The sequence below is a fragment of the Syngnathus typhle genome, linkage group LG1 (assembly GCF_033458585.1).
Source record: "Syngnathus typhle isolate RoL2023-S1 ecotype Sweden linkage group LG1, RoL_Styp_1.0, whole genome shotgun sequence".
Lineage (NCBI taxonomy): Eukaryota > Metazoa > Chordata > Actinopteri > Syngnathiformes > Syngnathidae > Syngnathus > Syngnathus typhle.
Window position 1 is genome coordinate 23,831,740 of NC_083738.1, and position 23,474 is coordinate 23,855,213.

Sequence of the window (23,474 nt, forward strand, 5' to 3'; positions counted from 1 at the left end):
ACAGGACAATAATATCAGAAGGCTTGAGGATGAGAGTTAAAGTTCATAATACGAGCACAAACAATGTAAAAATGGGCCTGTATAGCTTTCGGTATGGTCTTTGTGTTCTTCATAAAAGAAACAGCCAATCCAATCATTGTCATTTTAAGTCTATACTTTATTTGTACAGCACTTATGTTCACACTGTTAAAACAACACAGCTCACATTCTCACTTGTCAGTGGTGCTTGCTCTTGATCCAACATAATTGGTATAAAATCACGAGCTTGGAGTTTTGTCTTTTGTCTTAAAATTCTTAAAAGTGTATTCATTCGCTTTTAAATAATTTAAAGCATTTTATACAAAGCCAAGCATGAAGGTGGATCTTTTTGTTCAAATATAAATAGTCCTCGTAAAAGCCCCACTTACATGACCAAGGTAAAAAAGTTAATTCAACACTAAAATCTTTTTTTTTTTTTGCTTTTTCAAACCTGTCGTAGAAGTCACATGCACACACACAGTGTGTTGGAGTTTCTAGAAAAAGGCACCACTGTGACAAAATGATCCCATTAAAAAAATAGAGAAATCCCTCCAAAATGCTAGAGAAGTGAAATCCTGGAGCTCCTTAAGCAAGTTTCTCCTTTCACGGGACTTAGGGGTCCACAAAGGACACCATGATGTACCTGGTTCCGCTGGTAGTGGGCAGACCTTCGTGGTAATGAGTCAGGCGGCCAGGGTGCATGAAGGACCAGCCCTTCCTGGGCGACTCCACCTTGCAGTCGTAACGCAGGAACCGGCAACCTCCGCCCTGACATGAGAAAACATGTCAGTCAAACCTTGAGTAGGACGGAAGCTAAACTAATGCTAATAAGGTCAGCGCAAGTACCTGGTAGTCGACGTTCTTGCTGTTGAGGGCGATGTTGACGGTGAACGTGGACGAGTCGTGATGCGGCCGCAAAGATGGCTGCTCGTCGGGACGGTAGCGCACCACGAAATTCATGATAGCCTGAGCCTGCATGTGGCACAAGTGAAAAAGATAAAGGAAATGTTTAAATAATTTGCATGATTGAAAACATGGCCGTCCTTATAAATACTTGTTAATTCGAGTTTCTGATTCTTTAAATAAAAATGGAAAACCTCAGTGTGGCCACCATCATCCCTGACCTCATCCCTATTGAGAGTTCAGGCAGCTCGTACCTTCGGTGAGTATCCGGGATAGAGTTTTTCCGTGATGGGTGCAATGTACTCTTTAAGGAACTTCAGCCATTCCTTCTCGAATCCGATCTGATTCATGTGGATGTCCACGGTAGGAACGTTTTCGTAGCCACCGGCCAGACGCTCGTCCTGCGAGACACACACACGCAAACAACCAGCGCCATATATCACCTGCGGCCATCTTGTGGGCTCTGGCGGGCACGCAGACTAGTGAGGAGAACAGGGTGTCAACCTTGTGCTTTCCGCCGGACCATTCGCCGTTGTCTTCCATGGTCTCCACCAGGTCGTCGCACATTTTTTCAGAGAAGGCCGGGAACCAGTACACATCCGGACACGGCTGTAACGACACAGAGATGATCCACGGAATAATTTGCCGGGTAGAATAGATTTTAAAATTCAGCTACTGATCCATAAATTGCTGAACTGTTTAGTTACTGACGCGAATGGAATAACGCTAATATGCTATAAATGCAGTCGGGCCTTCAGGTCTGTAGTCGGTCAGGTTGCAACCAAGTGGAATAAGCTGCAAACAGAATTAAAGTCAGCGCCAAATGTGAATGCTTTTGAATCTAGGTTAGAATTGCTGCTCTTTTCCCAAAGATCTTTTAAAGTGGATTCAAAATAATTTAGAATTTTTGTTTGTATATCTGTTAAATTATCCTAATTATATGAAGCAGATTGAGTTAACTTGTTTATAAAATGCACTATAATAATGCTGCTGAATAATAATAATAATAATAATAATAATAACGACGATGATAACCTGCTCCACAAAGCTTTTGGGGTCCTCAAAAATCTTGGAGTAGTTCTCATGGACATACTTGGCCTTCCAATCCTGCCACAGACACACAAAGATTAATGACAAATACACAACGAGCAGACCAGATATTGCATGTTGAGGTGTTTTTGTGTGTTGGGAGCACCAGAGGGTTGTCAAAGATCTGCCACATGTCCGGGTGCAGCCTGGACGTGTTATAGTTGTTGGAGGACACCAGACGGCCAAAGTCGTCGCGGTTGGACACAAACATGAACACTCCCTGGTGATTGAGAAGGAAATACAAGGTGGGATCACTTTACAGAATTTCTTCCCTCCCACCTGCAATGACTGCGACGAAGAAAGCTACCTGCTCTCGGACCCTCCGACAGAACGCCATGTCCGGGTCTAAGTTCGGGTCCACGTACAGGTTAACCTTGGCCAGTTTGGAGCGCAGCACACTGCCTTTGATCAGGTAGGCCTGTGACATGTATGGAACGTTCCACAGGCCGCTGCAACAAACACACAAGGGGGGTGAGTCATCGGGTGGTCGGGTCGATGGGGGGAGGGAGGTGAGAACAAGATACTCGACGTAGATGCTCACATCCTCTTCCCTTGAACAATCTCGATGTAGTCTTCCGATCTGGAGTAGAAGCCTTCGGCGCTCAGGGCACCCCAGAAGTTGCTCCACAGCTTACCGGGTTTGGACAGCATTGGCGCAATGACAGACCTGGAAAACATTTCAGGATTCGTTTAACGAGAATAAAACAAATGTCTAAGTCAGCGTATCCTGGCTAAAACGAGCCCATTTCATGCTTACTTGTTCTCCTCCATGAGGATCCTCAGAGCGTCGGGGTTGGTCAAGACAACATCCGAGTCGATACTGAAGTAGTAATCACAACTGGAGTCCTTCCGACACGCCTCCCTACAAACACCCATGGCGGCAAGCTCAAGTTGCGGACGCGTCCGAGCTGACCGCGACCGGTCGTGCACTCACACAGCCATCTTGCGAGCACGGTCCTCCTGAAGGTTCTCCTCGGGTCCGACCAGCGCGGCGTTGGGGAAAAGAGAACGGTGGCGCTGCCAGAACTTGTGAATGTGCTGCTCGTGGTACACCACCTGCCATTGGACGAGGGGGGTGGGTGTTATTAATATTCAAGGAAATGAGTGGTCCAGAGACTACTCACATTGTTGTGGATGAAAAGGTGGATGCGCGATAAAGGGTAGTTGAGTGTGGTCAGCCGCTCCAGGAAGTCCTCCATGAAGGGTGTGGCGTGGTGGATGAACACAGCCACGTGCACCAGTGGCATCTCCTGATCCTGAAACAAAAATATTCTTGAAATGGCCTGCTTGCAGACAAAAAGAGCAGTGGCGACGTCTGACGAACGTCTACTTCATCAAAGAAAATGAGGTCGTCGTCACAGTTGCCGCAGCCCTCCTCGTACGTCCACGCCGTGGGGACGTAATTAGCCAGGTAGTTGAGTTGCAGCTGTGAAGTAAAAGGGAGAATTATCAATTTCCTCCAAAAATGCATCTTGGGTCATTTAGTGACAGGTAGAAGAATGAAATAAATTTTGTTTGTGTGGTCCGGAATGTGTTGCGCAGCCTACCTTGGTGGGTCCGTTGCCGTGAATGACAACAGGAAGTGTGTCATAGGCGACGTTCCTCACGCGGACTCTAGCCTTCTCAAACTTCAGGACGACTTCATCTGACAAAAACCATGTCGAGAAGTCGGCAAATCCTTTCAGTAACAGCTCGCTTGCCAGTGCAACTAACGACTTGCGGACTCTCACCGACGGCGCCGTTGAGGTTCTGGAAAATTCTGGAGCGGTGGTCCAGCGTCATATTGAATTTGGTCTGAGGGGGAAAACAAAATGACAGTGACAAGATCGGAAAAGCTCATGACGTCAGTGTGGCAGGCCAGATGTCATTTTACCCGCTGCGTCTGATCCAAGTAGATTTTGGTGTAGAAGAGTTGGTCATCGTCATCATCTTTCAACTTCCACTGCTGGACCAGCTCGTTGACTTCGCGCGCGAAGCCTATGAACCCTGACGGACGCACGATTAAGTTAATTTTTAGTTCCCACTCGCAGACCAAGTTCTTGACAAAATCTAATATATTAGTTTTCATCCAATCAGATATCAGCCTGTATGTGTTGCCATGTTATTCTAATTTGTTCAGAGGCTTCAGAATTAGTAGTGCAGATTTCAAATTTATCCTGGAATATCAGCATTTTCTCATCCTCTGATTTGTTGGACAGTTCGAGCCAAGTTCGACCAGCAAAAAGAAAAATCCAGAAATGACAGCAAGTCTACACGCAATTGTATCTTTCGCTACTAAGCGGAGCTCTTGCAACTCTAGCGATAGTTCAAAGTTTTACATGGTGCGCAAATTATTTTTGAGTGAATTTGTTTTTGTTTCTTGTTATTTGTACATAGTTTGCAGCCGTGTATTGTTAATACTAAGTTGCGATATAAAGCGAAGAACTCTTGTCTCCTTTGTGAACGAACTGGCACAGTAAGGCTTCAAACAACATCCAAGCGGTACTCTTTTACCTCCCGAGTTGAGGTACCGTTTCCCCGAATGGACGGTGGGGTACTTGGGTGCCAGCCTCTGGTCTGGCCAGCAGAAGCCTTCAGCGGAGAACACCACGCGGTGGCCAAGCCGGGAGAATTTGTACAGGACTTCCTCAGGACCCGAAGCGAACACAACATCGTAGCTGGAGGTCGAGACAGAAGGGTGCGCTTGAAAACTGGACAAATGTCTCAAAACCGGAAGGCGTGTTACCTGTCCACAAACAAGACCACCAGGTCTTCCCGCTGCGAGTGTTTGAGCAGCTCCTTTTTCAGCCAGCGCACCTTTTGCCCGCCGCCCACCGTGCGAGCAACGTCACCCCCTTTCCATTCTTCCCCCAAGCCCAGAACCTAAAGACCAGCATCGGCGTCACCAACCATCAAGTCATCATCGGCATTGGATTACCTTCACAGTGTAGTTAAACTCTCTGGCTGTCCCCATGAAGCGCAGAAAGCCATCTGTCTCCTCTGTTGCAGCTGTGATGACCAGAAGATTCTCTGTACGCACACAAACACACGCTGGAATTTCCCAAAAGATGGAATTCAACACTGAGGTGAAAAAAGTGGGGAAGGACGAGCGGCCACGGCCATTTATAAAAGTTTCGTTTCTATGACAACAGCATCTTGCTAGCCTAGCTTCCTCCCCTCTAGAAACAGACATAGCAATCAGAAGGGAGAACAAAATTGTGACTATTGAAATTAATAAATCAATTAATCTTTGGAGACTTGTTGCATTACAGAGGTAAAGAAGCTGATCACCTCTGTTCAACGTCAGTGCTCAGCACCAACATGCCACCAGATGGTGCCAAAGCAATATTTTTATATTAGACATGGCTTTGGCCTGAGTACAAAACGGCAAATTGATACTGAAAAAAAAGACACAACCCCCTCCCCCCAAATACCGTATTGGCCCGAATATAAAACGACCCTGATTATAAGACAACCCACTCTTTTTCAAGACTCAAGTTTGAAAAAGACTTTTTGAAGACCAAATTTTTATACAGAAAATGATTACATCGGAAACAAATGATTATAACAATATATTCCTCCCCCCTTCTGCGCAGCGTCCTGTACATTTAAATATGTAAACTAAAGTGCAATCTCAATCTAAAGTGAATTTCCCCACCCCCGGGATCAATCAATGTTCAATCAATCAATCAATCAATCAATCAATCAATTAAAAAACATCGTTTTATATTCGGGCCAATACAGTAATCCGGAAATTGTGTGTGTAAATGTAAATATTAATGTACGGAGTTTTGAGTCTTTAGGTGGGAACACAATCAAGTAGCTGGCTCCACCTGGTGGAGAGGTAGGAGTGACTCACGAGAGTTGAATTAAGTATAAAAGGTCAGTAAATAATAGAATTTATAATGACGTAACGTGAACGGAAAGTTAGTGGAAGGCAAGACCCAGAAAAGGCGTGGGCAGACTTGAGCAGAACACGGCGGTTCTCCTGGCCCGCCTGGAGACCCTCCAGAGCGGCCCTACCTGGGGAAAGGCTCCGCGGTTGAGCCCCGGAGGCAGCATGGAGAATGACGCCCAGTGTTAGCATGCCGAAAAGCCAAGAAGACGTGGCGACGGCCATTTGTCGATGTAAACGCTTCCGTTCCATCGCAAATTACTCCTCTTCTCCACTCCACTCTCTCTCGTCTCCGTTTCGCAGCTCCGATGGAATCTTGGCGAAATCTCGCGAGGACACTATTCCCAGTTGGTACGTAAACGTCACTGGGAAGTGATTGGCCCGTCGTCTCAACCAATGAGAACGGCCGTAGTCTTGATTGACGAGACGTTTTGCCAATCACAAGTCAAACAATGTGATTAATTTTCCTTGCGTTGTCCTCTGGCCTCAGAAACTTCGCGAAAGTGGATCTCAACTTTGCCTCGTCGTACTTTCACTTTTTACGTTCTCATTGTTCATTTAAGGACTGCTCCGACAACTTTAAAACACCTTATGAAGTCATGAAAATGCATATTTGCTCGTCGAACAACAAAGTAAACGTAAACGTCAACAGGAAGTGTTGGCATCCCACGCCGGACTCGGCGACCAATGAGAAGCTAGCTGAAGGGGCTCCAAGCCAATCGGGCGTGTCGACGAACGAGCCAATTACAGTGTCCTGAAGCTATAGAAAGTTCTGGTTTGCCACGTCACACACTTTCACGCCACGATTTTGTCAACCTACTTTTGATACTCAAGCCCCGTATGACGTCATGACAATACATATATTTTAAAAAAATATTTTGGAGGAAATGAGGCTAGCCTCTTAATTGTATTTTGCCATTATATATATATATGAGAAAAAAACTGTGAGGCCCACCCCTTAATGTCATGGTTACCTAGCAACAAGATAGCGACAACAAATAGCGGCCTCTTTTATTTTTGAGTTTTGGAGAGTATAATGCCAAAAAGGCCACGCTTCTTCACGCCTGCACAGGTATCGGCTCACAATACTGCGACTGACCTTTGGGTGTCCTTCCTAGGCAAAGTGTGTGACCTGACCCCTCTGATGAAGAAGCATGAGGGTAAGCATGATCATGAGAACTATAACTACCGAATGCTTTTGGAATTTTAGTGTTTGGAAAATGTCTCCTGTCTATTAGAAAATGTTATCACGTAAAATATGATATATTGGACAACGCTCTTCAGCATTCACACAACTATCTTTATCTTCACCCAGGTGATGTTTTACTGCTGCCTATCATGGAGTTTGCAGGCAAGGACATCAGCAGCTGGTTTGACCCCGAGACCGAAGACGTGAGTGTGCACACGGCAACGAATCATACAGCGGCTTTTAGAGCCCACCCGCACCTGTGCGCAGGTGTTGACGTTTGTCCACCCGCTGACGGACTGTGTGAGCTACTACACCCCCAGAGGACGATTCGTGCATATCCCGCCGGCTGGGCCGCGCTCCGACTGGGACAGCGACATCGCGCCGGCTTGGTGGAAGGACCAGCGCTACGAAGTGGGACGGCTATCCGCCAAGACCAGGTGGATACGCGTCATCAACACGCTGACGTCACAGGAGCAGCGGCTGGAGGTGGACCACGGCCAGAGCCTAGCCTCTCGTCCTGTGTGCTAAGCTAGGCTAACAGCTCCCCTGGATCTTTTCTGATTCAGGTGTGTTCTGAGGAGACACTGGCGGAGATCCTGGAGCGCTACCTGCCGTACAACTCGCATGCGTGCAGCTACACGTGGAAGCACAACGGCGTCAGCCTGGACATGAGCAAGACCTTAAGTGAGAACAATGTCCCCGATGATGACCTCAAGCTCCAGAATCTGCGTCTCGACTGCGATCTCTTCACGCCCGCCATCCTCCTCCACTTCAACGATGACCTCACTGAGGGGTGAATGCTGTGTGGTTTAGTGACACTGATTCCATATTTTGTTGTCGTACTATTATACAATCGCAGTTTGTGTTGGACCACAAAGTCAAATCATCTGTTTAATGTTGCACTATGCTATGTTTTGTGTTGTGAAGGATAACTTCTTTGTACAAATAAAGCACATTTATGTCAATTTGAAATTTTGAATCGGGTGATTTGTTTTGAAAGTCGCCCCTGCCACCGGATCTCCCACATTGGCAAACGATCCAGTTCAAAGTTCGCTCGGCGGTCAGTCACCTCAAGCCGACGTTGACTTTCTCTGTCGCCGCGCTTCTCTCCATCACAAAGACGACGCAAAGAAGCTGATCACCATGACGATAGAATACCATGATGACATCGACGAGTCCAGCAGCTCCTTTTGGAACAAAAGTACAAATTATCTGTGTGGTCTAGGCATGTATGGAGTGTGTGTACGGTGTGTGTGTGTATGGTAGTGTATGTTGTAAGGTTTTGTGTGTAGTGGTGAATGTGTTAGCATGTTTGGTATATGGTCTGCGTTGTGTGCATTAGCTCACATTTGTTCCGTATATCAGATCCCACATTGAACCCTCGCTCAGGCGGCGTGTCCAGGCTCACCCGTCGATTGTTTCCCATTCTGACCGCCGCAGCCATCTTGATTCTGACAATTGCGCTGGGAGCCAGCTGTGAGAGCAAAGAAAATACACACACAGAACACAAATTTTGTAAAATTGTCTTTCAATCACAGCAAAGGAATGTGTGTGTGACAGACTCGACGATGGCGAGTCGGTTGTGGTCGGCGGAGCAAAGCGTTTCCAATATCAGCCAATCACTGAGCGGCATCCAGCAGTTTACTGCAGGTGACCGTCCGCTTTAATGTCATGTCGTGACGTTCTACTGTACAATGCAAGATTAGTATGGTTCATGAAAACTCTTATTCTAGCAAAAATGGCCTTCATTTTCTTATTTGTCATTTAATCTACATAAATTATAGGGTTAATATCAAACCTATTTAATTCTGTATTGTTGAAGGAAGGTCAAATAATCATTTGATATTGTCGTGTAGTTAACTTTACTACACTAAAGTTAATGAACTTTTTTTAAAATATAAAAACTAAAGTAAAACAAAGCATTTGTTTGTTATAAAAATCAAAAGTCTGCTTTTAAATTGATTTCAAAACAAAGTAAAATGTAACAACGTAGTCACCATGTTTGTCGTGTCGTCTCCTCCCTCATCACAATGCGTCCATGTCGCAGACGCCGCCAAAGATGTGGAGCGACTCCAGTTTGCGGTGGCGAGCAACAAAGACGAGCTGCGTTCAAGTGAGACGTGATGAAAGTTGTGTTGTGACACCATCTCATCTTATCATGGAATGTTCTATCGTGTTGCGCAATGCCACTTTTCTTACCGCGCGTGTTATCACGTGATGACTTCCTTGCTCTTCAGCCTCTGAGGCCTTGAAGCAGCTCGCCACTCTGGACACCATTAGCAAAACAGTAGCCACTCTCCAGTGCTCCCTTGAACGCATCATCAACAATGGTACACTACACACACAACACACACAACACACACGGAGTCGACATTTGAAGGCTTGCGATTTTGAAGGTTCGACATCGAAAGACAGCGGCTGCTGTCCTCTGGGCTGGGAGAGGATGGGCTCCAGCTGTTTGATGTTCGCAAGGACGCTGCTGTCCTGGCACGACGCACGCGATTGGTGCAACGGTCACGAGTCGCACTTGGCCATCATCCTGTCAGATGAAGAATGGGCCTTTGTGCGCCGCCACTTGTCGGGCGTCTTCTATTGGATAGGCCTGAGTGACGAGAGAACGGGGTCGTGGGAGTGGGTCAACCAGACCCCTTACGTCATGAACCGCAGGTGGGTCGCGTCCGGCCTCATTCTATCTAATCCTCTGATTTAAGAGAAGCGCTTGTTAATAGCGGGGGGCGGGGTTTGGGGGCGGGTTGGTTGGGTCAGGCACTGGCGGCCAGGCCAGCCTGACAGCTGGACGCACCACGGCATGGGACCCGGAGATGAGGACTGTGCTCACGTGCACACGGACGGACGCCTCAACGACCTGCACTGCTCCACCAGGCTGTCCTTCATTTGCCAGAGGCAGGTCTGACCAAAAAAGTCAGGAAAGCACCTGTGCTGACACTTTTTAATGAAAACAGAATAAAGTGTAAAATATACACTCATACAGGGAAATGTCTTTCATTAAAAATGATAAGTAGTGCAAAAAGGTCATCAGTAATGTACAAAACAACATGGCGAACAATCCAAATTTGTCCTACGTGATGCAAATGTGCTGTCGGAAAAACAAACATGGGAGTCCTCAGGTCATCCGGAAGGCCCGGCTGATGACCACCTCAGTCGATTCTCTGCCCAGATTGCAAACATCCAGTAAGCACGCCAGCTTTTGATTGGCCAGCAGCGTTGCTGTAGCGATGAGATCCCCTGGCGGGGCGAGAGAGGAAACGTCGTCACTTCTGAGAGACAGTTTTCTGTTTGTTCTGTGTGTGAGCGTACGCACCTGGCGAGGGCGGCGGCGCGTGTGACGAGAAGGCTCCGTGGGACAAGACGGAGGCCCAGGTGTTTCCGTGTGAGTGGGAGGGTGGCGAGAGGGAGGAAGAGGACGACTGAGGGAGGAAGATTGCGTCGACGCACACGCCATCCGACAAAGCTGCGGGGGTGGGCGGATCAACGTCATGTGTTACGTGCCGCCAAGCGTTTACCGGAAAAGGGGAATGGAATAAAAGGAAGGAAGGCTTGGGGAATATGAATTAATAAGCAAAACTTTTATCCATCTCAGGGGACAGCAATCGCTGAAAATCAAATGAAAGGTCAAACAAAGAAACAGAGGGAAGACGTTTTTTGTTGACGCACCTTTGAGACTGAGCGTGTAATAGTCCTCGCAGGCGAAGACGGCGGCACAGGTCAGGGTGCCCCCCATTGTCACGGCAGCCACCTGCTTTTTCTCACGGGCGGGGTCGTAGCGCATGGCCAGCGTCTCCACGAAGACACGAGGGGGATCCGGCGGGGAAGGGCAGGTGGCGTACGACGAGCTGTCGTCGTCTTCCTCTTCCTCGTCGTCTGTGTCTTGTAGGAACTCCATGGACGTGTCGAAAAGAATGGCTGCACAAGATGACACCTCAGCAAACGTCATGTCATGCTGGACACGCAGACGCACCTGTCTTGTTGCCGGCTTCGGGCTGGACGGTCGCACGAGGACGTCTGCGGAGACACAAGAACAATGTCATCGGCCTGGCCAATCGGAGTGCTTCTTTTTGAACGTGCCCCAGTCTCACCCCTTTTGCGGCGTGTCTGAGTGGAGCAAAATCTTTCTTTTGCAAGTCCTGCGGCACACAAACACGCTTGTATGTACACGGTAGGTTTAAAGGAGGAAGCCGAGGCTGGAAATTCTGTTACCTGCCACTGGCGGGAGATGGCAATGAGCGGGGAGTCGACTGATTGACAGCTGATGGCAAAAACTTGGAGGATGAGGAGGGTGAGAAGGAGGACAGACACGAAGACGCATCTCGCCAAAAGATGCAACGATTCTCCTAAAACAACATCAATCATACCAACTGACGCCTAGTCACATTTTAAAGAAATATTTAAAAAAGAATAGTTTCTAGATTATTTTTCTTTACACTGATTTTGAAGATGTTTTTTTTTCTGTCGCTCGTATCCTTGTCGTTTAAAAAAGTAGTAATTGGTATAATAATATGTAATCCAGTAATACATTAAGCAATATTTATGAATTAATGGTTAGGTTTAGTAACTGGTGGATTTTTTTTTCTGAAGCGTCAATGTATGTCCAAATCTGTATTGTACAAGCTTCCGTTTTCAAACGTAGAAACAAAAAATTTATATCTGAAAAGATGATGTCCAAGAAAAAAAGTTAAGACATGTCTATTATGTTTAGGGACACTTCAAGCCATCACTGATTGAAATATGCTCTTGACCATTGTTAACAATTGATCAATATTATTGGTGAGTGCATTTGTTTGTGTGTGTACCTTTCCTCTGCGACAATACCTAACCATGGTAATGGTAGCCTGGATACAGAAGGTGCGTCGCTCCCTATAACAAAGGGTCTTGATCTCCCTCAGAAGCTCCGCCCCCTGGAGGAAACCAGGATCCCCTAAAAGACAAAGGTAGAAATGAAGGACGGAAGGTGGGGAATAAGGACAATAAAGGAACCAAGGAAGGAAGGAAGGAAGGAAGGAAGGAAGGAAGGAAGGAAGGAAGGAAGGAAGGAAGGAAGGAAGGAAGGAAGGAAGGAAGGAAGGAAGGAAGGAAGGAAGGAAGGAAGGAAGGAGGTGAGCAAAAAGGACAGACAGAACGATCTTCTCAATTTCCTTTTCAAGCACGAAGATGTCGGTCAGCTGACCTTGCCTGTGTCTCATGTACTCTTCCAGGGAGACGGGAAGGGGCGGGTACGTGAAGAATCCGCCAATCAGAGCCGAGCGCAACAGGCGTTTCTCATCCTGTTGCCGGAACCAGTCGAGGAACTGCTTAACCGCCGGCAGTTGGCTCTTGCATTTACCTGTCAATCAAGCCCGGCGTTGACATGACGCCAAGATGATGACGTCGCAAAAAAAAAAAGAGAGAGTTGCTACCTGAGCGGTGCAGCTGCGTGAACGGGGTGTTGGTCAAGTACGAGACGCCCGCGGCCGTCTGGACCACCTTCAGGCAAGAACACAACAGCACCATCACTGCGCACACACCCATGCTGCTGGTTAGCTTGTCTTCTATCTTTCCATGATCTTCTGAATTCTTTTTTCCCTTCAATCTCACATGGGCGGAGGTGGCTGTGGGTCTGCGGCTGAGAGGTGGCGAACAGCTGGATCCAGATTGGGCAAGAGCTGCATCCATCCTCCAACCGCAGCCAGCGATACTCCAACAACTCTGAATCTGCGTGCGTCGGTGTTGAGTTCGAGTAAGCTTGCGTCCGCATCCCATTGCCACGACGATGTCCCTCACCCTTTCTCATCCGCTCGGCACGCCCCGTGAAAGTCAACAAGCCGATGACGTCGCACACGGTGCCCGGAGAGCGAGATGGAAGTTCCGCACTAAGAGAAGAAAAGCAGAAGGCAATCAAATTTCAATTTGGCTAAACGTCACCCTTGCCCGCGGTGGGCGTGGCCACACCTGTCGCAGAAGTTGGAAGCGGGTGCTGGTGGCGGCAGGCAGTCGGGCGCCACCGACGCCTCCGAGATTGGCGCGATGCGAGTGGCGGGATTCCGGCTATTCACGCTGATCTCTGTGGGCATGGAAAGGAATGAGTGAGGGAAGGAACGGAAGAAAGGAAGTAAAAAAGAAAGATGGAAGAACGGTAATAAGCATGACAGAGAATATTGAATATTTTTAAGGAAACAAGCTGAAAAACTACATCAGTAGACAAGATTTTAATAATGCTCAAGAAAGGAAGTGAAATGAAAAAGAAAGAAAAAAAGAGAAAGTAAAGTGAATAGGAGGAAAGAAAGCAAAGAAAGATGAGATGGAAGTACCGATGTCGTCGCCTTCTGATTGGTACTGGTTCTTGACACGGAAGTGGCTCAGGGTGACCACGTCGCCGGGCTTGATTGCGCGGTACCAGTGGACGCACGCGCTGTTCCACAACACCAGCGACACACTTCCCGAGGAGTCGTGCGCCTTTAACAGGGCCTGCACGCACCACCCGCGTTAAACGCCACGTCCTCGTCGGCCCCGCCTTCACCCACCTGATAGGGGATGGCGCAGTTCTTGTCTGCTCTGCCGTAATACGTCAGGTGCGACTTGGCTGTGATGCGTAAAATCAGCCGGCGCTGGATGGTGCGAAGGGCCCAGACGTCGTGAGCCAAGAACCCCTGGCGGAGGTCTTTGACAGTCACGGTGGGGCGGAGAGCTGTGGCTAGAGCGGAAGGGAGGAGAAGAGAACGAGGGAGGTGAGAGAAAAATCAATTATATATTTTGTATGCGTAGTGCACTTGGTACACTCACGCGTCTCCTCCTGCTCCTCCGGGGGAGGCGCCGTCTTCATCCAGGCGTCCCCGTGAAAGTCCACGTTGTTCCACAGTGGCAGAAAGAGCTTCCGATTGGCCAACAGAGGACCTGAAGCAGACCAACGTCAACCAATGGCACGCCGCCTTAGGCCGGCGCCGATCAGCTCGTTCACCTGACACGTCGGACAAGCCGGTCCAGGGCAGCGAATCCTGGTCCGAGTTGGTTTCTGTCTCTGATGCTATTATCTCCACACTTACCAGGATGAAGCTGCGCAGATGAAATTTGAAAAATGACTTCTCTCTTGCTCTGTGATTATAATCTCCCCATTGAAATGTACAGGAAGTCTTGTGCCCCTTCGCAAGCCAAACATCTTACCTTTCGTTCTCTGTGCGGTCCGTCAGGCCAGTCATGGCCGGGGCCAATGTGGCGTTCTGCACGGCCGAGCCCCGCCGCAGCACATACTTCTCCACCAGCCCGTTGAGCCTGGGATCCAGAGTGACGCGCAGGCGGCAGTCACCATCGCTCAGCGTGACGTCGTACAAGTTATCGCCTGGATACAGATGCAGCTCGGGGTCAGAGGTGAACAAGAGGGCCCGGATAAGGGCGGCGTATTCACCGGTGAAGATGGTGTTTGGGAAGTAGACAGAGGAGCCCTGGTCGCTGGTGTAGCGCGAGATGTCCAAAAGGTAGAGCGTCTCTCGACAGACCACTTGAGAGCGCTGAGAACACATTTAGTCATCAAGTGGCACCTTGATTTACAGATTGTTTTGTTTTGACTTGTCCTGAGTCCAATTTAGACCGTACCCTAAATAATCTGTTGCTATAAAGAAATTTATTATTTTTTTATTTCCTCTGAATGAAAAGGTACAAATAGGTGTCATACACAAGCTGTGTAAAATTAGGCTTCTATACATAAATGCCTTACGTTAAATAATTAAATTTTAGTTTTGAAACTAGACAGAGGATACTGTCAACATACATCGGGGCTCATTTATACAGTAATTGCCCGAAACGACAATTAATGAAATACTTGTGTACGATAGTGATAAAAGTGTTTAAGAATCGATTTCGAAACTTACATTTAGTTTCACAAAGCATGTGTGAATCCTTCTTTTCTAATATTTATTTCACAAGATAACGAGGAATAAATGAAGTAAGAACCTGGTTCGTCGCAGTTGTGAACGGCGCCAGAGTTCGGCGTAAGATGCAGTCGGGTACCGCCAAACTGCTGCAGCCCGCGAGCCGCGACATTGCCAAGCAACACAGCGAGTGCGCATGCGTCAACGGTTGTCTTCTTCTTCTTTATTTTTGGTGTTTAATGGTGGTTGGCAATCAGCTTTTACGGAGCATTACCGCCACTATCTGGACTGGAGTGTGGACTAACCAACTATAAGTAATCAAATATACAAATAAATACATAAAGTCCAGGTCGTTAATGGTCGTCGACGGCCACCGATAGAAGACATACGTGACATTCGAAAAAAATCTGTCCCCTAAACTGTCGCCTTCTGATAAAGCCTTTAGTGCTGTAAATTATAAATCATAGTTATGCATAAAAAAAGAAAATACAATGAATCCATCTTAAAATTGCCACAAGATAATGCCAAAGCCCTGACTTTACTTTCAAGTCAGTGCTGTTAATCATACTATCATTCAGCTAAGTAAAGACACTTTTTTTTTTTCCATTTACCACCAATGATTTAACGAGGTAGAAAACATAAAAAAGTCACATGCAACATTCTATAAATATCAAAACACTTTTTATTTTCAAACAAACACATCTACAACATTCCCTGGTGATATAGTTTAAGAGCAGGCTGGACGGCATATATGATCCTGACGGGATTAAGCGATTCAGAGACTCTTAGTTAGTTTGGGTGATACAAAGTTCAGCCTGGGTCAGTAAGGGACGTTACCTTATAAGCACACTTGAACATGACAAGGAAGACATGAAAAATATGACTACGCACATGATCAAGTGCGTGCAAAGTGCTGCGAGTCTCTGAACTCAAGGAAGAGGCTGAAGAGCAGGTGTAGCGCTTGGATGCGGCTGCAGTAGACGGGGACGTCAAGCAGGGCGCACACGATGTCGCAGTACTGCGGCAGGCTGCAGCAGAGGCGGGCAGGGGGCAGGCGTACGCGGCCCAGGGTCTCCTCCACCTCTGGTGGCCACTCCTGCATGAGGGCGTCGATGTCGGGCATGGCGCGTGCGTATTGCACGCTGGCCGCCGCCTTTGAGCGGTGAAGGGCGCCGATGCTCTCCACCCAACTGTCCACGGCACGAGGGTTAGATTGAGGACTGGACACACTGGTCACCTTCAGCTGGAAAAGCGTGAGAAAAAAAATTATTTAACTCGGAACATGACAAAAAAAAATATATATATATATAATACTCTTTAGAAATGCTAACTAAATGTTAACGTTTGAAGGTAGTTCAAATCTTATTTTGCTCATTGAACTTAGCTCACTGGGCTTCGTACCTCGCTGGTGGCATGCTGCTTGGTCTCTTCGGACAACCACAGTGACAAGAGAGTGGGGTCCGATTGTTTCACACTGGGCTCGTCTAGAACCAGAAGGCCCAGCCCGTCTGCTTTGGCGTCCGGTCTTGGCACCTGCGTGCCGCAGGGGGAACAGCCTGGTGACCTTTTGGCTTGGGTTCAGGTGGAGCAGCAAGAAAGAGCCTACCTTAAGAAAGGCATCAATGTCGCCCACAGCCGGGATGAAGTCCGGGATGAAGGGTCTCAGGCTGTGTTCCAGTATGATGGACTTGGGAGAGTACCTAGCGCAGACCACAATCCCCAAATCAGTCAACCAGTGGCAATAATAGTGTTGGTTACTTATTGTCAGTCAGTCAGACATCACTCCAAACTCACCGCACGATGTACTGGAACAAATCTTTGATCTCGGTGCTGACGGGCAGGTTGGCATAGTCGGCGGGGTCGTACGCGCCCTCAGGTGCCTCGCCGGTATCGTCATCATCATCATCGTCGTCGTCGTCATCGTCCGCATCCTCTGACTCTTCCTCCTCATCTTCGTCGTCTTCCTCGTTGGGGCTGACCCCAGGCTGCCTGCTGACTGGCCCTTTGGCCCTTGGAGGCTCACGATCTTCATCCATTTCGTCACTGCTGCTGTTGTTGCTGGACAACATGCTGCGCCCCCTCCTGTTCCTCCCGCGGTCAGCCTGCAAAAGCAGAAATAGGTGAGCGCTGGTAGCCAGTTAAGGATGAGGATAGGCGGAACCTTCTTACCTGGCCGCGGATACTCGCCTCCTCTGCCGAGTCACTCACCTCCACACTCTCGTCATATGGTTGGTTCTTCACAAGTCGCCGGTCGGCTCGCTCCATCAACAACTACGCAAACACAAGATTCAATAAGAGACAAAATGCATGAATGCAAACATACTGACCACCCATGTTGGAGTTGGGCTGAATTCACACGATTCATCTTGTTACCATATTATATAGATAATGTCTGACTCGAATTGAATTCAAATTTAACAAGTGTTAGCGTAGCATAGCTTACTTTAACATACATTAGAATTTCTGAGCTTACATGCTAACGTCAGCCACCTAGCATCAGCAAAAATTGGGCTTCTTGTTGCCAAAGTGAGAGAATTTCCGCGACAGTTTTCCAGCCACTGATGTCGTTACGCGGGGTCACCTATCACATAAATGTAGAAATCAGTGTATCACTCCAAGTCTAAACTCGCTCGTTCGCCACTAAAGCACAACCGTGAACAGTTCTGTAGCCTAGCAACCAGAGACGCCATGTTGTTTTCTTCTTCTACTAATAATCATGTCGTTTTATCTTCTTCACCTATCGTCAAACAAAGCGGTTCGTTGCATCCGCGCTCTATCGCCACCGTGTGGGCTGGTGCGCACACGAGTTTAAAATGCTCACTCTCCACGAGAAAATGGACCAATATTACATCAGAAGCCACAGAAGTAAAGATTGACGCCCCAATAATTGTTTGAACACAAAAAGTGCATCTCAAGACATGTTTTTCTGTCCCTTCAGGGCACTAGAGGGCAACTTGGGCCTTGGAGGCTGTCGTGATTGGCCGTTGTGGCGGCGGGACTCTTGTTGTGTGTGAGCTGGTCTCCTTGTTTTCGTTCGCAACGTTTTCAGGTAAATTGTGCAATAGGAACAAAAAATATATACGATACAAAATTGTCAAGAGCGTTTTAGTAAATTGGGTCTAAAGTCCGAGCCTTAAACGGAGTAGGCGGCAGCGGAGCTAACAAGCCGCGCTTAAGCTAGAGGAAGGCTAACGTCGAGCGAGCTTTAGCTGTTAGCGGCTAATAGAAAGTTAGTGTTCCAGCAATATTCCATGTTTCACCAAACAGCGAGTTGTAGAAATTATTTTGTGTAATTTAGCTAGTAAATAACGAGAAACAATCACTAACTCATAGAAACAAGTTTTCTTTATCTGGCGGCTGCTACGTCTCTGCATTTGTCTAATGCAGGCACAACTAATATGCATGCATAATATTCCATTCAGTTTATCTACAGTACTGTGCAAAAACCTTGGACCACCACCGTTTCCCAACTGTTTTTGTGCCAAGGAATAAATTATATACTTTCAAATAAATGCATTTACTCCGTGTTAAATCTGAGCGTGTTTGATACAACTCAAAGCTACCATTTTATTGCATGAATGGCAGGTTAATTGTACCTTATCGTGGAACATCCTCCATGAACCGGGAAGCAGCCTGCTAACTGTGTAACACAAAATCTTGGGAATTTTTTTCTTCCATTGTTTTTGTAACAGTTGACTAGAAGCCAGTGAATCCTCCGAGACCAAAGAGTGGATTCGCGCGCAGACAAATGGGGGACAGCGATGATGAATTCGACAGGAGGCGTCGAGACAAGTTTCGAAGAGAGCGAAGTGACATGGAGCGATCCCGAGAGCGAGAAGAGAGGCGGCGCGACGACTGGCCCGACAGGTGAAACGAAGCTTATAGAACAATCTTTACTTAGGTAATGTCAGGATGGCTCACGTGATGAGTAAACGTGCACACTCAGGGATTGGGAGCGCGGGAGAGAGCGAAGACGTGACTACGATCGTGGTCGCAGGGAGAGGTTTTCGCCGCCAAGACATATGAGCCCCCAGCACAAGCGCATGAGGAGAGATTGGTGAGTGCTGGCCCGTGTATAGCTCACATAAATCTTGATACAACGCAGCTCAAGGCGTGCTGGTTTTTATCAGGGATGACCACCGAGGCGAGCCATACCGCTTCGAGCAGCCGTTCGGCGGAGGTGCAGCTCTGTTCCCAAGGGTTGGGCCTCAGGGGTGGCCTCCCGACATCCCCCAACTGCCCATGCATCACGGAGCTCACCCGCTTCAGGGAAGGTGCGTACACGGGCGTGTGAGCATGCTCAGCGGCATAACAGACCTTCACTTTCCCTTAGGTTGGCGATGGCGGATCCTGACCTGCCGCCACCCGGACCTCCAACCATGAGGAGCTTCAAGGTGAGCGAAGCCACTAGTCACCCCTAAAAAATGGATTGAAAAAAAATTGTCCACTCACTTGCATAACCTCTATTATATGATGCACAGGACTTCCTACTGAATACAGAGGACAGTGTGGATGAGACGGAGGCGGTCAAGCGCTATAATCAGTACAAAGTGGACTTCCGGCGCCAGCAGCTGCAGGACTTTTTCATCCAGCACAAAGAGCAGGAGTGGTTCCGCTCCAAATACCACCCCGAGGACATTGCAGCCCGGAAGGCGGAGTCTCTGGCCGCGCTCAAACGCCGTCTGGGCGTGTTTCTCTTTCTATGGGACAACAAGTGGCTGGATGACGTGTCGCTCGACATGGAGCACACCACCGCCATCATCAAAGTGCTGGATGCAGGTCAGGGTTTGAGGGTTTGTTAGTTATTGGTTTTATTTGTAAAAAGTTTTCTTGTGGTCAAGGTTATAAAAATATTATGGTAAATATTGTGTACTTAAAAACTCTGTTGAATTATTTAATCCAATTGTACTGTGTCCTATTTTTTATGCACATTTTATTCCTTTTGGCGAGGTTGAGTCCTCACTAACCTTTGTTTCTCGCCCGTAGCCGTCATCAAGATGGAGGGTGGCACAGACTTGGACCTGAAGGTCCTGGAGCCCGCAGGGGAGCGCGCTGGTGCTGGCGATTCGGTGCCGAATCCGAGCAAAGAGCCGGCTGGCAGTGAGGCAGGGACGACCCGAAGCAAAGTGAGAATAGTAATATTTTACAGAATAACTCGACGAAGAAACGGTGCTGACGATTTTACGCTTCAGAAGGATGAGGATGGCAAGCAGAACGGGGAAGATGAGGAGGAGGAAGAAGAAGAAGAGGAAGAAGAGGAGGAGGAGGCGGAGCAGAAGGAAGAGGAGGAGGAGGCGGCTGCGAAGAAAACCCGAAAGAGGAAGCGCAGCATGTCGGCCGACAGCGGCGAAGGCTCGGCCTCCGACTCCTCCCACTCTGATGGCGAGAAGGAGCCCGCGTCGCCAGCCGTTCCCCGGCCGCTGCACCTCACCACCTCGCTCTTCATCCGGAGCGTCCCGCCTGACGCCTCCAAAGAAGAGATTGCTGCAGTGAGTGGCACCTCTCGTCTCTCGCGGGTGTCTTTCATCCTCCACAAACGCGTACTCACCCTCGCTGTGTTTGCAGCTGTGTCGCAGGTACCCTGGCTTCCTGCGGGTGGCGGTGTCAGACCCTCAGCCAGAAAGGGGGTGAGTAGAAAGTATGTGATCTTCAAACATGAGAGCAGCGCTTCACAGTACAAATACGCCTCAGGTTCTTCCGACGGTGCTGGCTGACGTTCGACCGCGGCGTCAACATCAAGGAGACGTGCTGGAACCTGCAGAATATTCGGGTAAATGTGGTCCCGCGCTCTGGACGTTGTGTCCTCCCGTCTCCTCTCATTTGGTCCCATCTTCTGCGGCACCGGGCAGCTCCGAGACTGCGAGCTGTCTCCAGTGGTCAACCGCGACTTGTGTCGGCGCGTCCGCAGCGTCAACGGGTTGACTCAGCACAAGCCTGTGGCGAGGAACGACGTCCGCCTGGCCGCCAGGCTGGTGCACACGCTGGACCAGAGAGCGGAGCTGTGGCAAGACCAGGTGAGACTTCCCGTTAGAAGCAACCCCCTCGCCATCGCTTCCTGCTTGACTCTAAATCCACACGTGAATGCGCCACCACAGACGGACACCAACCCGGTCCTAAAGAACATCACCGATTACCTCATCGAGGAGGTGAGCGCCGAAGAGGAGGAGCTGACGGGCGGCGAGGCGGGCGACGCCAAAGACGCCGCCCCGTCCTCGGAGGTTACAGTAGAGACGGATAAAACCTTGTTAAAGGTGAGCACCAGCTTTTTGTTTGTGTGGTTTCTTTGTGCGCTTTTGCAAGTGTTTGTGTGTTGGCAGGTGCTGGACACACTGCTGCTCTACTTGCGTGTGGTCCACTCTGTGGACTACTACAACTTCTGCCAGTATCCCGCCGAGGACCACATGCCCCATCGCTGCGGACTGATCCATGTGCGAGGACCTCTGCCCGTGGCCAAGATCACGGCGACTGAAGGTATAACACGCACATACATTAACATAAATGTGTAGACGTCACATTCAGCATGCCTGGAAAATGGAACTAGTTTTGAGAGATTGGAGTAGATAGTCTCAAGGAGTCTGGTCACGAGAGAAGGTTTTACTCCCGAGGTAAGGTTCTGGCCCCTGTTGAAGTTTCAAGGCAGTTTACATAATGTCTGTGCAGTATAGTTAACGGAAACGAATGAAATAACTAACAGTTGTTTTGACAATTGTACGTAATTATTTTTTTATCATGTACGGGGAAAACCCCCAAAAAATATAAAAATAAACAAAACGTTTTTGAAAAATTCACAACAACCCAACCTACTCTAAAAAAAGAATTAAAACTAAATTTAAAAATACATGAGTCAGAGCATAATCAAAATGATTGTGAAGAAGGCAAGACGACTGACACACACATACCCGTGTGATGGAACCCGCCGTGACGTACTTTGTTGTGGTCGGCCAGTGAGTGAACACCTGAAGATGTGCGAGGAGCGTCTGGCTCCTCTGCTGAGTCCGCCCGAAGTGTTGAGCACGGAAGACGCCGTGCGCCTGGGGAAGAAAGACCCGGAACAGGAAGTGAGAGTCGTCCGCCCGTCATCCACCACAACAGCATGATCTCTCTCTTGACAGCGTGTATTTCGATGCTCACAGGTGGAGAAGTTCCTGGCGGCCAACACTCAGGAGCTCAGCAAAGACAAGTGGCTGTGTCCTCTGAGCGGCAAGAAATTTAAAGCGCCCGAGTTTGTGCGTAAACACATCCTCAACAAACACGGCGACAAGGTGGACGCCGTCAGACAGGAAGTGGATTACTTCAACAACTACTTGTTGGATGCGAAGAGACCAGCACTGCCTGAGAACAAACCCCCGCCACCCCCACCTCAGGGTAAGCTCAAAAAGTGACGACAGGAGTGCAAATGGTCCCCTCACCCCCCCGCTTTGCATTTCCTCGTTCAGCACCGCCCGCCAGCTTTCCCGCTCAGTCGCCTCAACAGCAAAGCCTTCTGGGATACCCGCCCGCCATCAGGCCACTGCTGCCCACCTTCCCCGGCATTCCTCCTTACCCCGCCAACCAATTTGGGGCCGGTCGCGGTCATTACGACAACTTCAGGGGCAACTTGGGCTTCCCGGGGAAACATCCAAACAACAGGTCAAGGAAACACGATGATAGTAAGCGTCCATGTTGGTATACACGTTGTGTAATTTTGTGTACACGCATGTGCAGGGGAATGCGAGGAGACCCGCGCTCCATCATCGAGTACAGAGACCTGGATGCCCCGGATGACCTGGACTTCTTTTAAACAACAGGCAACCTTGCTTCCCAGGATTTACTCTGTACTTCTTTTTTTTTTTTTGTGTGTGTGCGTTGACTGAGTGCGTGCGGCGTTCCTTCCAGCTGGACCAAGGTTACTTTTGCAAGTCATGATGTCATAATAAAGAAAAACAATAACCACACCTCCTCCTTGAAGTTTAAACTACTTTGATGTATTACAAATTCGATAGGCAATAATTGTAAAGTAGAATTCAACAAGTGTTGGATTGTAGGGAATGTGCACTGGTTGTAGTCTTATCAAGACACAGATTGGTTTTACCTCAATGATGAAACCTCACACATATCGGCAGCAGCCCATGGAGTGTTTAGACAAATCACTTTAAAAAAAAAAAAAAAAGATGTCTTTTACTTTCCACTGAGAATTATTGATAGTATTGATGGCAATTCTCAACGCTCGTCTTAAGGATTCAAGAAGAATACATCCGGCTGATTAGGGAGTAACCCAGAATCCAGCAATGCACCACTGCAGCAGCTGATGACCAACTTTCAACGAAATCAAGGGGTGCTGACCAACAATGATTTTACACCCCCGATGCTACCTTTTTCATGATTTCGATCAGACTTTTTAGGTGTGCTTTTATTTTTACATAGATTTGTCAATTCTTGCTTTGATTCAGTGTTAGCTGTGGTTATGAATTTTTAATAAACTCAAATCTGTCAATCTCAATGTCAAAAATGTCACAAAATTGACAGTTATGTATGTTACTAAAGACCTTATTCTGAAATGCTA

General features: G+C 48.2%; 6 protein-coding genes across 12 annotated transcripts; 3 read left to right on the top strand and 3 right to left on the bottom strand.

Moving 5' to 3' along the window:
- Positions 1-136: 136 nt before the first annotated feature.
- On the bottom strand, positions 137-6,227 carry plod3 (procollagen-lysine, 2-oxoglutarate 5-dioxygenase 3). 2 transcript variants are annotated; one of them, XM_061294157.1, is made up of 19 exons: positions 6,013-6,227; positions 4,928-5,019; positions 4,736-4,872; positions 4,504-4,667; positions 3,884-3,996; positions 3,741-3,804; positions 3,558-3,655; positions 3,341-3,436; positions 3,135-3,266; positions 2,945-3,066; positions 2,768-2,872; positions 2,552-2,677; positions 2,318-2,459; positions 2,117-2,230; positions 1,957-2,028; positions 1,426-1,530; positions 1,176-1,322; positions 865-990; positions 137-786 (listed from the first exon to the last, which is right to left on the bottom strand). In XM_061294157.1, exons 1-19 carry the CDS (start codon positions 6,134-6,136, stop codon positions 631-633), a joined length of 2,235 nt encoding a protein of 744 aa, XP_061150141.1. In that variant the 5' UTR covers positions 6,137-6,227; the 3' UTR covers positions 137-630. The 2 variants fall into 2 exon arrangements, with proteins under 2 accessions (XP_061150141.1, XP_061150133.1); XM_061294149.1 differs by having other exon boundaries at positions 3,335-3,436.
- A 102-nt stretch (positions 6,228-6,329) lies between these two features.
- On the top strand, positions 6,330-8,045 carry LOC133165066 (cytochrome b5 domain-containing protein 1). The gene is made up of 4 exons (XM_061294462.1): positions 6,330-7,044; positions 7,200-7,276; positions 7,341-7,559; positions 7,640-8,045. Exons 1-4 carry the CDS (start codon positions 6,921-6,923, stop codon positions 7,868-7,870), a joined length of 651 nt encoding a protein of 216 aa, XP_061150446.1. The 5' UTR covers positions 6,330-6,920; the 3' UTR covers positions 7,871-8,045.
- A 123-nt stretch (positions 8,046-8,168) lies between these two features.
- Positions 8,169-10,060, top strand: asgr1a (asialoglycoprotein receptor 1a). Its single transcript, XM_061294367.1, has 7 exons — positions 8,169-8,274; positions 8,439-8,549; positions 8,634-8,723; positions 9,121-9,186; positions 9,311-9,403; positions 9,470-9,740; positions 9,840-10,060. Exons 1-7 carry the CDS (start codon positions 8,217-8,219, stop codon positions 9,985-9,987), a joined length of 837 nt encoding a protein of 278 aa, XP_061150351.1. The 5' UTR covers positions 8,169-8,216; the 3' UTR covers positions 9,988-10,060.
- On the bottom strand, positions 10,010-15,137 carry si:ch73-71d17.2 (RPA-related protein RADX). Its single transcript, XM_061294071.1, has 19 exons — positions 15,015-15,137; positions 14,470-14,572; positions 14,229-14,403; positions 14,026-14,120; positions 13,851-13,961; positions 13,592-13,761; positions 13,379-13,535; positions 13,020-13,131; positions 12,852-12,940; positions 12,666-12,782; positions 12,488-12,583; positions 12,259-12,414; positions 11,885-12,009; positions 11,292-11,425; positions 11,171-11,218; positions 11,053-11,096; positions 10,749-10,997; positions 10,396-10,545; positions 10,010-10,319 (listed from the first exon to the last, which is right to left on the bottom strand). Exons 1-19 carry the CDS (start codon positions 15,102-15,104, stop codon positions 10,198-10,200), a joined length of 2,343 nt encoding a protein of 780 aa, XP_061150055.1. The 5' UTR covers positions 15,105-15,137; the 3' UTR covers positions 10,010-10,197.
- Positions 15,138-15,591: 454 nt separating this feature from the next.
- On the bottom strand, positions 15,592-19,227 carry ift46 (intraflagellar transport 46 homolog (Chlamydomonas)). Of its 4 annotated transcripts, none has more exons than XM_061294347.1 (7): positions 19,088-19,227; positions 17,406-17,513; positions 17,102-17,203; positions 16,727-17,034; positions 16,539-16,632; positions 16,334-16,465; positions 15,592-16,175 (listed from the first exon to the last, which is right to left on the bottom strand). In XM_061294347.1, the coding sequence occupies exons 3-7, from the start codon at positions 17,195-17,197 to the stop codon at positions 15,828-15,830; spliced, it is 978 nt and encodes a 325-aa protein (XP_061150331.1). In that variant the 5' UTR covers positions 17,198-17,203; positions 17,406-17,513; positions 19,088-19,227; the 3' UTR covers positions 15,592-15,827. The 4 variants fall into 4 exon arrangements, with proteins under 4 accessions (XP_061150331.1, XP_061150330.1, XP_061150328.1 ...); XM_061294346.1 differs by lacking the exon at positions 19,088-19,227 and adding an exon at positions 18,529-18,666; XM_061294344.1 differs by lacking the exons at positions 17,406-17,513; positions 19,088-19,227 and adding an exon at positions 18,529-18,664.
- LOC133163796 (serrate RNA effector molecule homolog) lies at positions 18,664-22,866 on the top strand. Of its 3 annotated transcripts, XM_061294034.1 has the most exons (16): positions 18,664-18,799; positions 18,879-18,989; positions 19,063-19,206; positions 19,266-19,326; positions 19,414-19,711; positions 19,919-20,058; positions 20,125-20,421; positions 20,498-20,559; positions 20,624-20,702; positions 20,782-20,946; positions 21,028-21,183; positions 21,250-21,403; positions 21,878-21,990; positions 22,066-22,297; positions 22,369-22,561; positions 22,637-22,866. In XM_061294034.1, the coding sequence occupies exons 1-16, from the start codon at positions 18,681-18,683 to the stop codon at positions 22,710-22,712; spliced, it is 2,400 nt and encodes a 799-aa protein (XP_061150018.1). In that variant the 5' UTR covers positions 18,664-18,680; the 3' UTR covers positions 22,713-22,866. The 3 variants fall into 3 exon arrangements, with proteins under 3 accessions (XP_061150018.1, XP_061150010.1, XP_061150002.1); XM_061294026.1 differs by having other exon boundaries at positions 19,919-20,421; XM_061294018.1 differs by having other exon boundaries at positions 19,919-20,421; positions 20,782-21,183.
- The last annotated feature ends 608 nt before the right edge of the window (positions 22,867-23,474 follow it).

Bases quoted from the DNA above. Each gene is read 5' to 3' on its own strand.
- plod3 (XM_061294149.1), bottom strand. From the start codon at position 6,136: ATGGAACGGAAGCGTTTACATCGACAAATGGCCGTCGCCACGTCTTCT. The intron at 991-1,175 runs GTACGAGCTGCC...TGCCACATGCAG, and splicing joins ATCCCGGATACTCACCGAAG to GCTCAGGCTATCATGAATTT. The intron at 787-864 runs GTACTTGCGCTG...TTCTCATGTCAG, and splicing joins GCAAGAACGTCGACTACCAG to GGCGGAGGTTGCCGGTTCCT.
- LOC133165066 (XM_061294462.1), top strand. From the start codon at position 6,921: ATGCCAAAAAGGCCACGCTTCTTCACGCCTGCACAGGTATCGGCTCAC. The intron at 7,045-7,199 runs GTAAGCATGATC...ATCTTCACCCAG, and splicing joins TCTGATGAAGAAGCATGAGG to GTGATGTTTTACTGCTGCCT. The intron at 7,560-7,639 runs GTGGACCACGGC...TTTCTGATTCAG, and splicing joins CACAGGAGCAGCGGCTGGAG to GTGTGTTCTGAGGAGACACT.
- LOC133163796 (XM_061294018.1), top strand. From the start codon at position 18,681: ATGGGGGACAGCGATGATGAATTCGACAGGAGGCGTCGAGACAAGTTT. The intron at 18,800-18,878 runs GTGAAACGAAGC...GTGCACACTCAG, and splicing joins CGCGACGACTGGCCCGACAG to GGATTGGGAGCGCGGGAGAG. The intron at 19,207-19,265 runs GTGCGTACACGG...ACTTTCCCTTAG, and splicing joins GCTCACCCGCTTCAGGGAAG to GTTGGCGATGGCGGATCCTG.
- ift46 (XM_061294344.1), bottom strand. The intron at 16,633-16,726 runs GTGAGTTTGGAG...GGTCTGCGCTAG, and splicing joins TTGTTCCAGTACATCGTGCG to GTACTCTCCCAAGTCCATCA. The intron at 16,466-16,538 runs GTAGGCTCTTTC...TGCGGCACGCAG, and splicing joins ACATTGATGCCTTTCTTAAG to GTGCCAAGACCGGACGCCAA.
- asgr1a (XM_061294367.1), top strand. From the start codon at position 8,217: ATGACGATAGAATACCATGATGACATCGACGAGTCCAGCAGCTCCTTT. The intron at 8,724-9,120 runs GTGACCGTCCGC...TCCATGTCGCAG, and splicing joins CATCCAGCAGTTTACTGCAG to ACGCCGCCAAAGATGTGGAG. The intron at 9,741-9,839 runs GTGGGTCGCGTC...TGGTTGGGTCAG, and splicing joins CCTTACGTCATGAACCGCAG to GCACTGGCGGCCAGGCCAGC.
- si:ch73-71d17.2 (XM_061294071.1), bottom strand. From the start codon at position 15,104: ATGTCGCGGCTCGCGGGCTGCAGCAGTTTGGCGGTACCCGACTGCATC. The intron at 14,573-15,014 runs GTTCTTACTTCA...ATGTGTTCTCAG, and splicing joins TCACAACTGCGACGAACCAG to CGCTCTCAAGTGGTCTGTCG. The intron at 11,219-11,291 runs GTAACAGAATTT...TGTGTGCCGCAG, and splicing joins CCATCTCCCGCCAGTGGCAG to GACTTGCAAAAGAAAGATTT.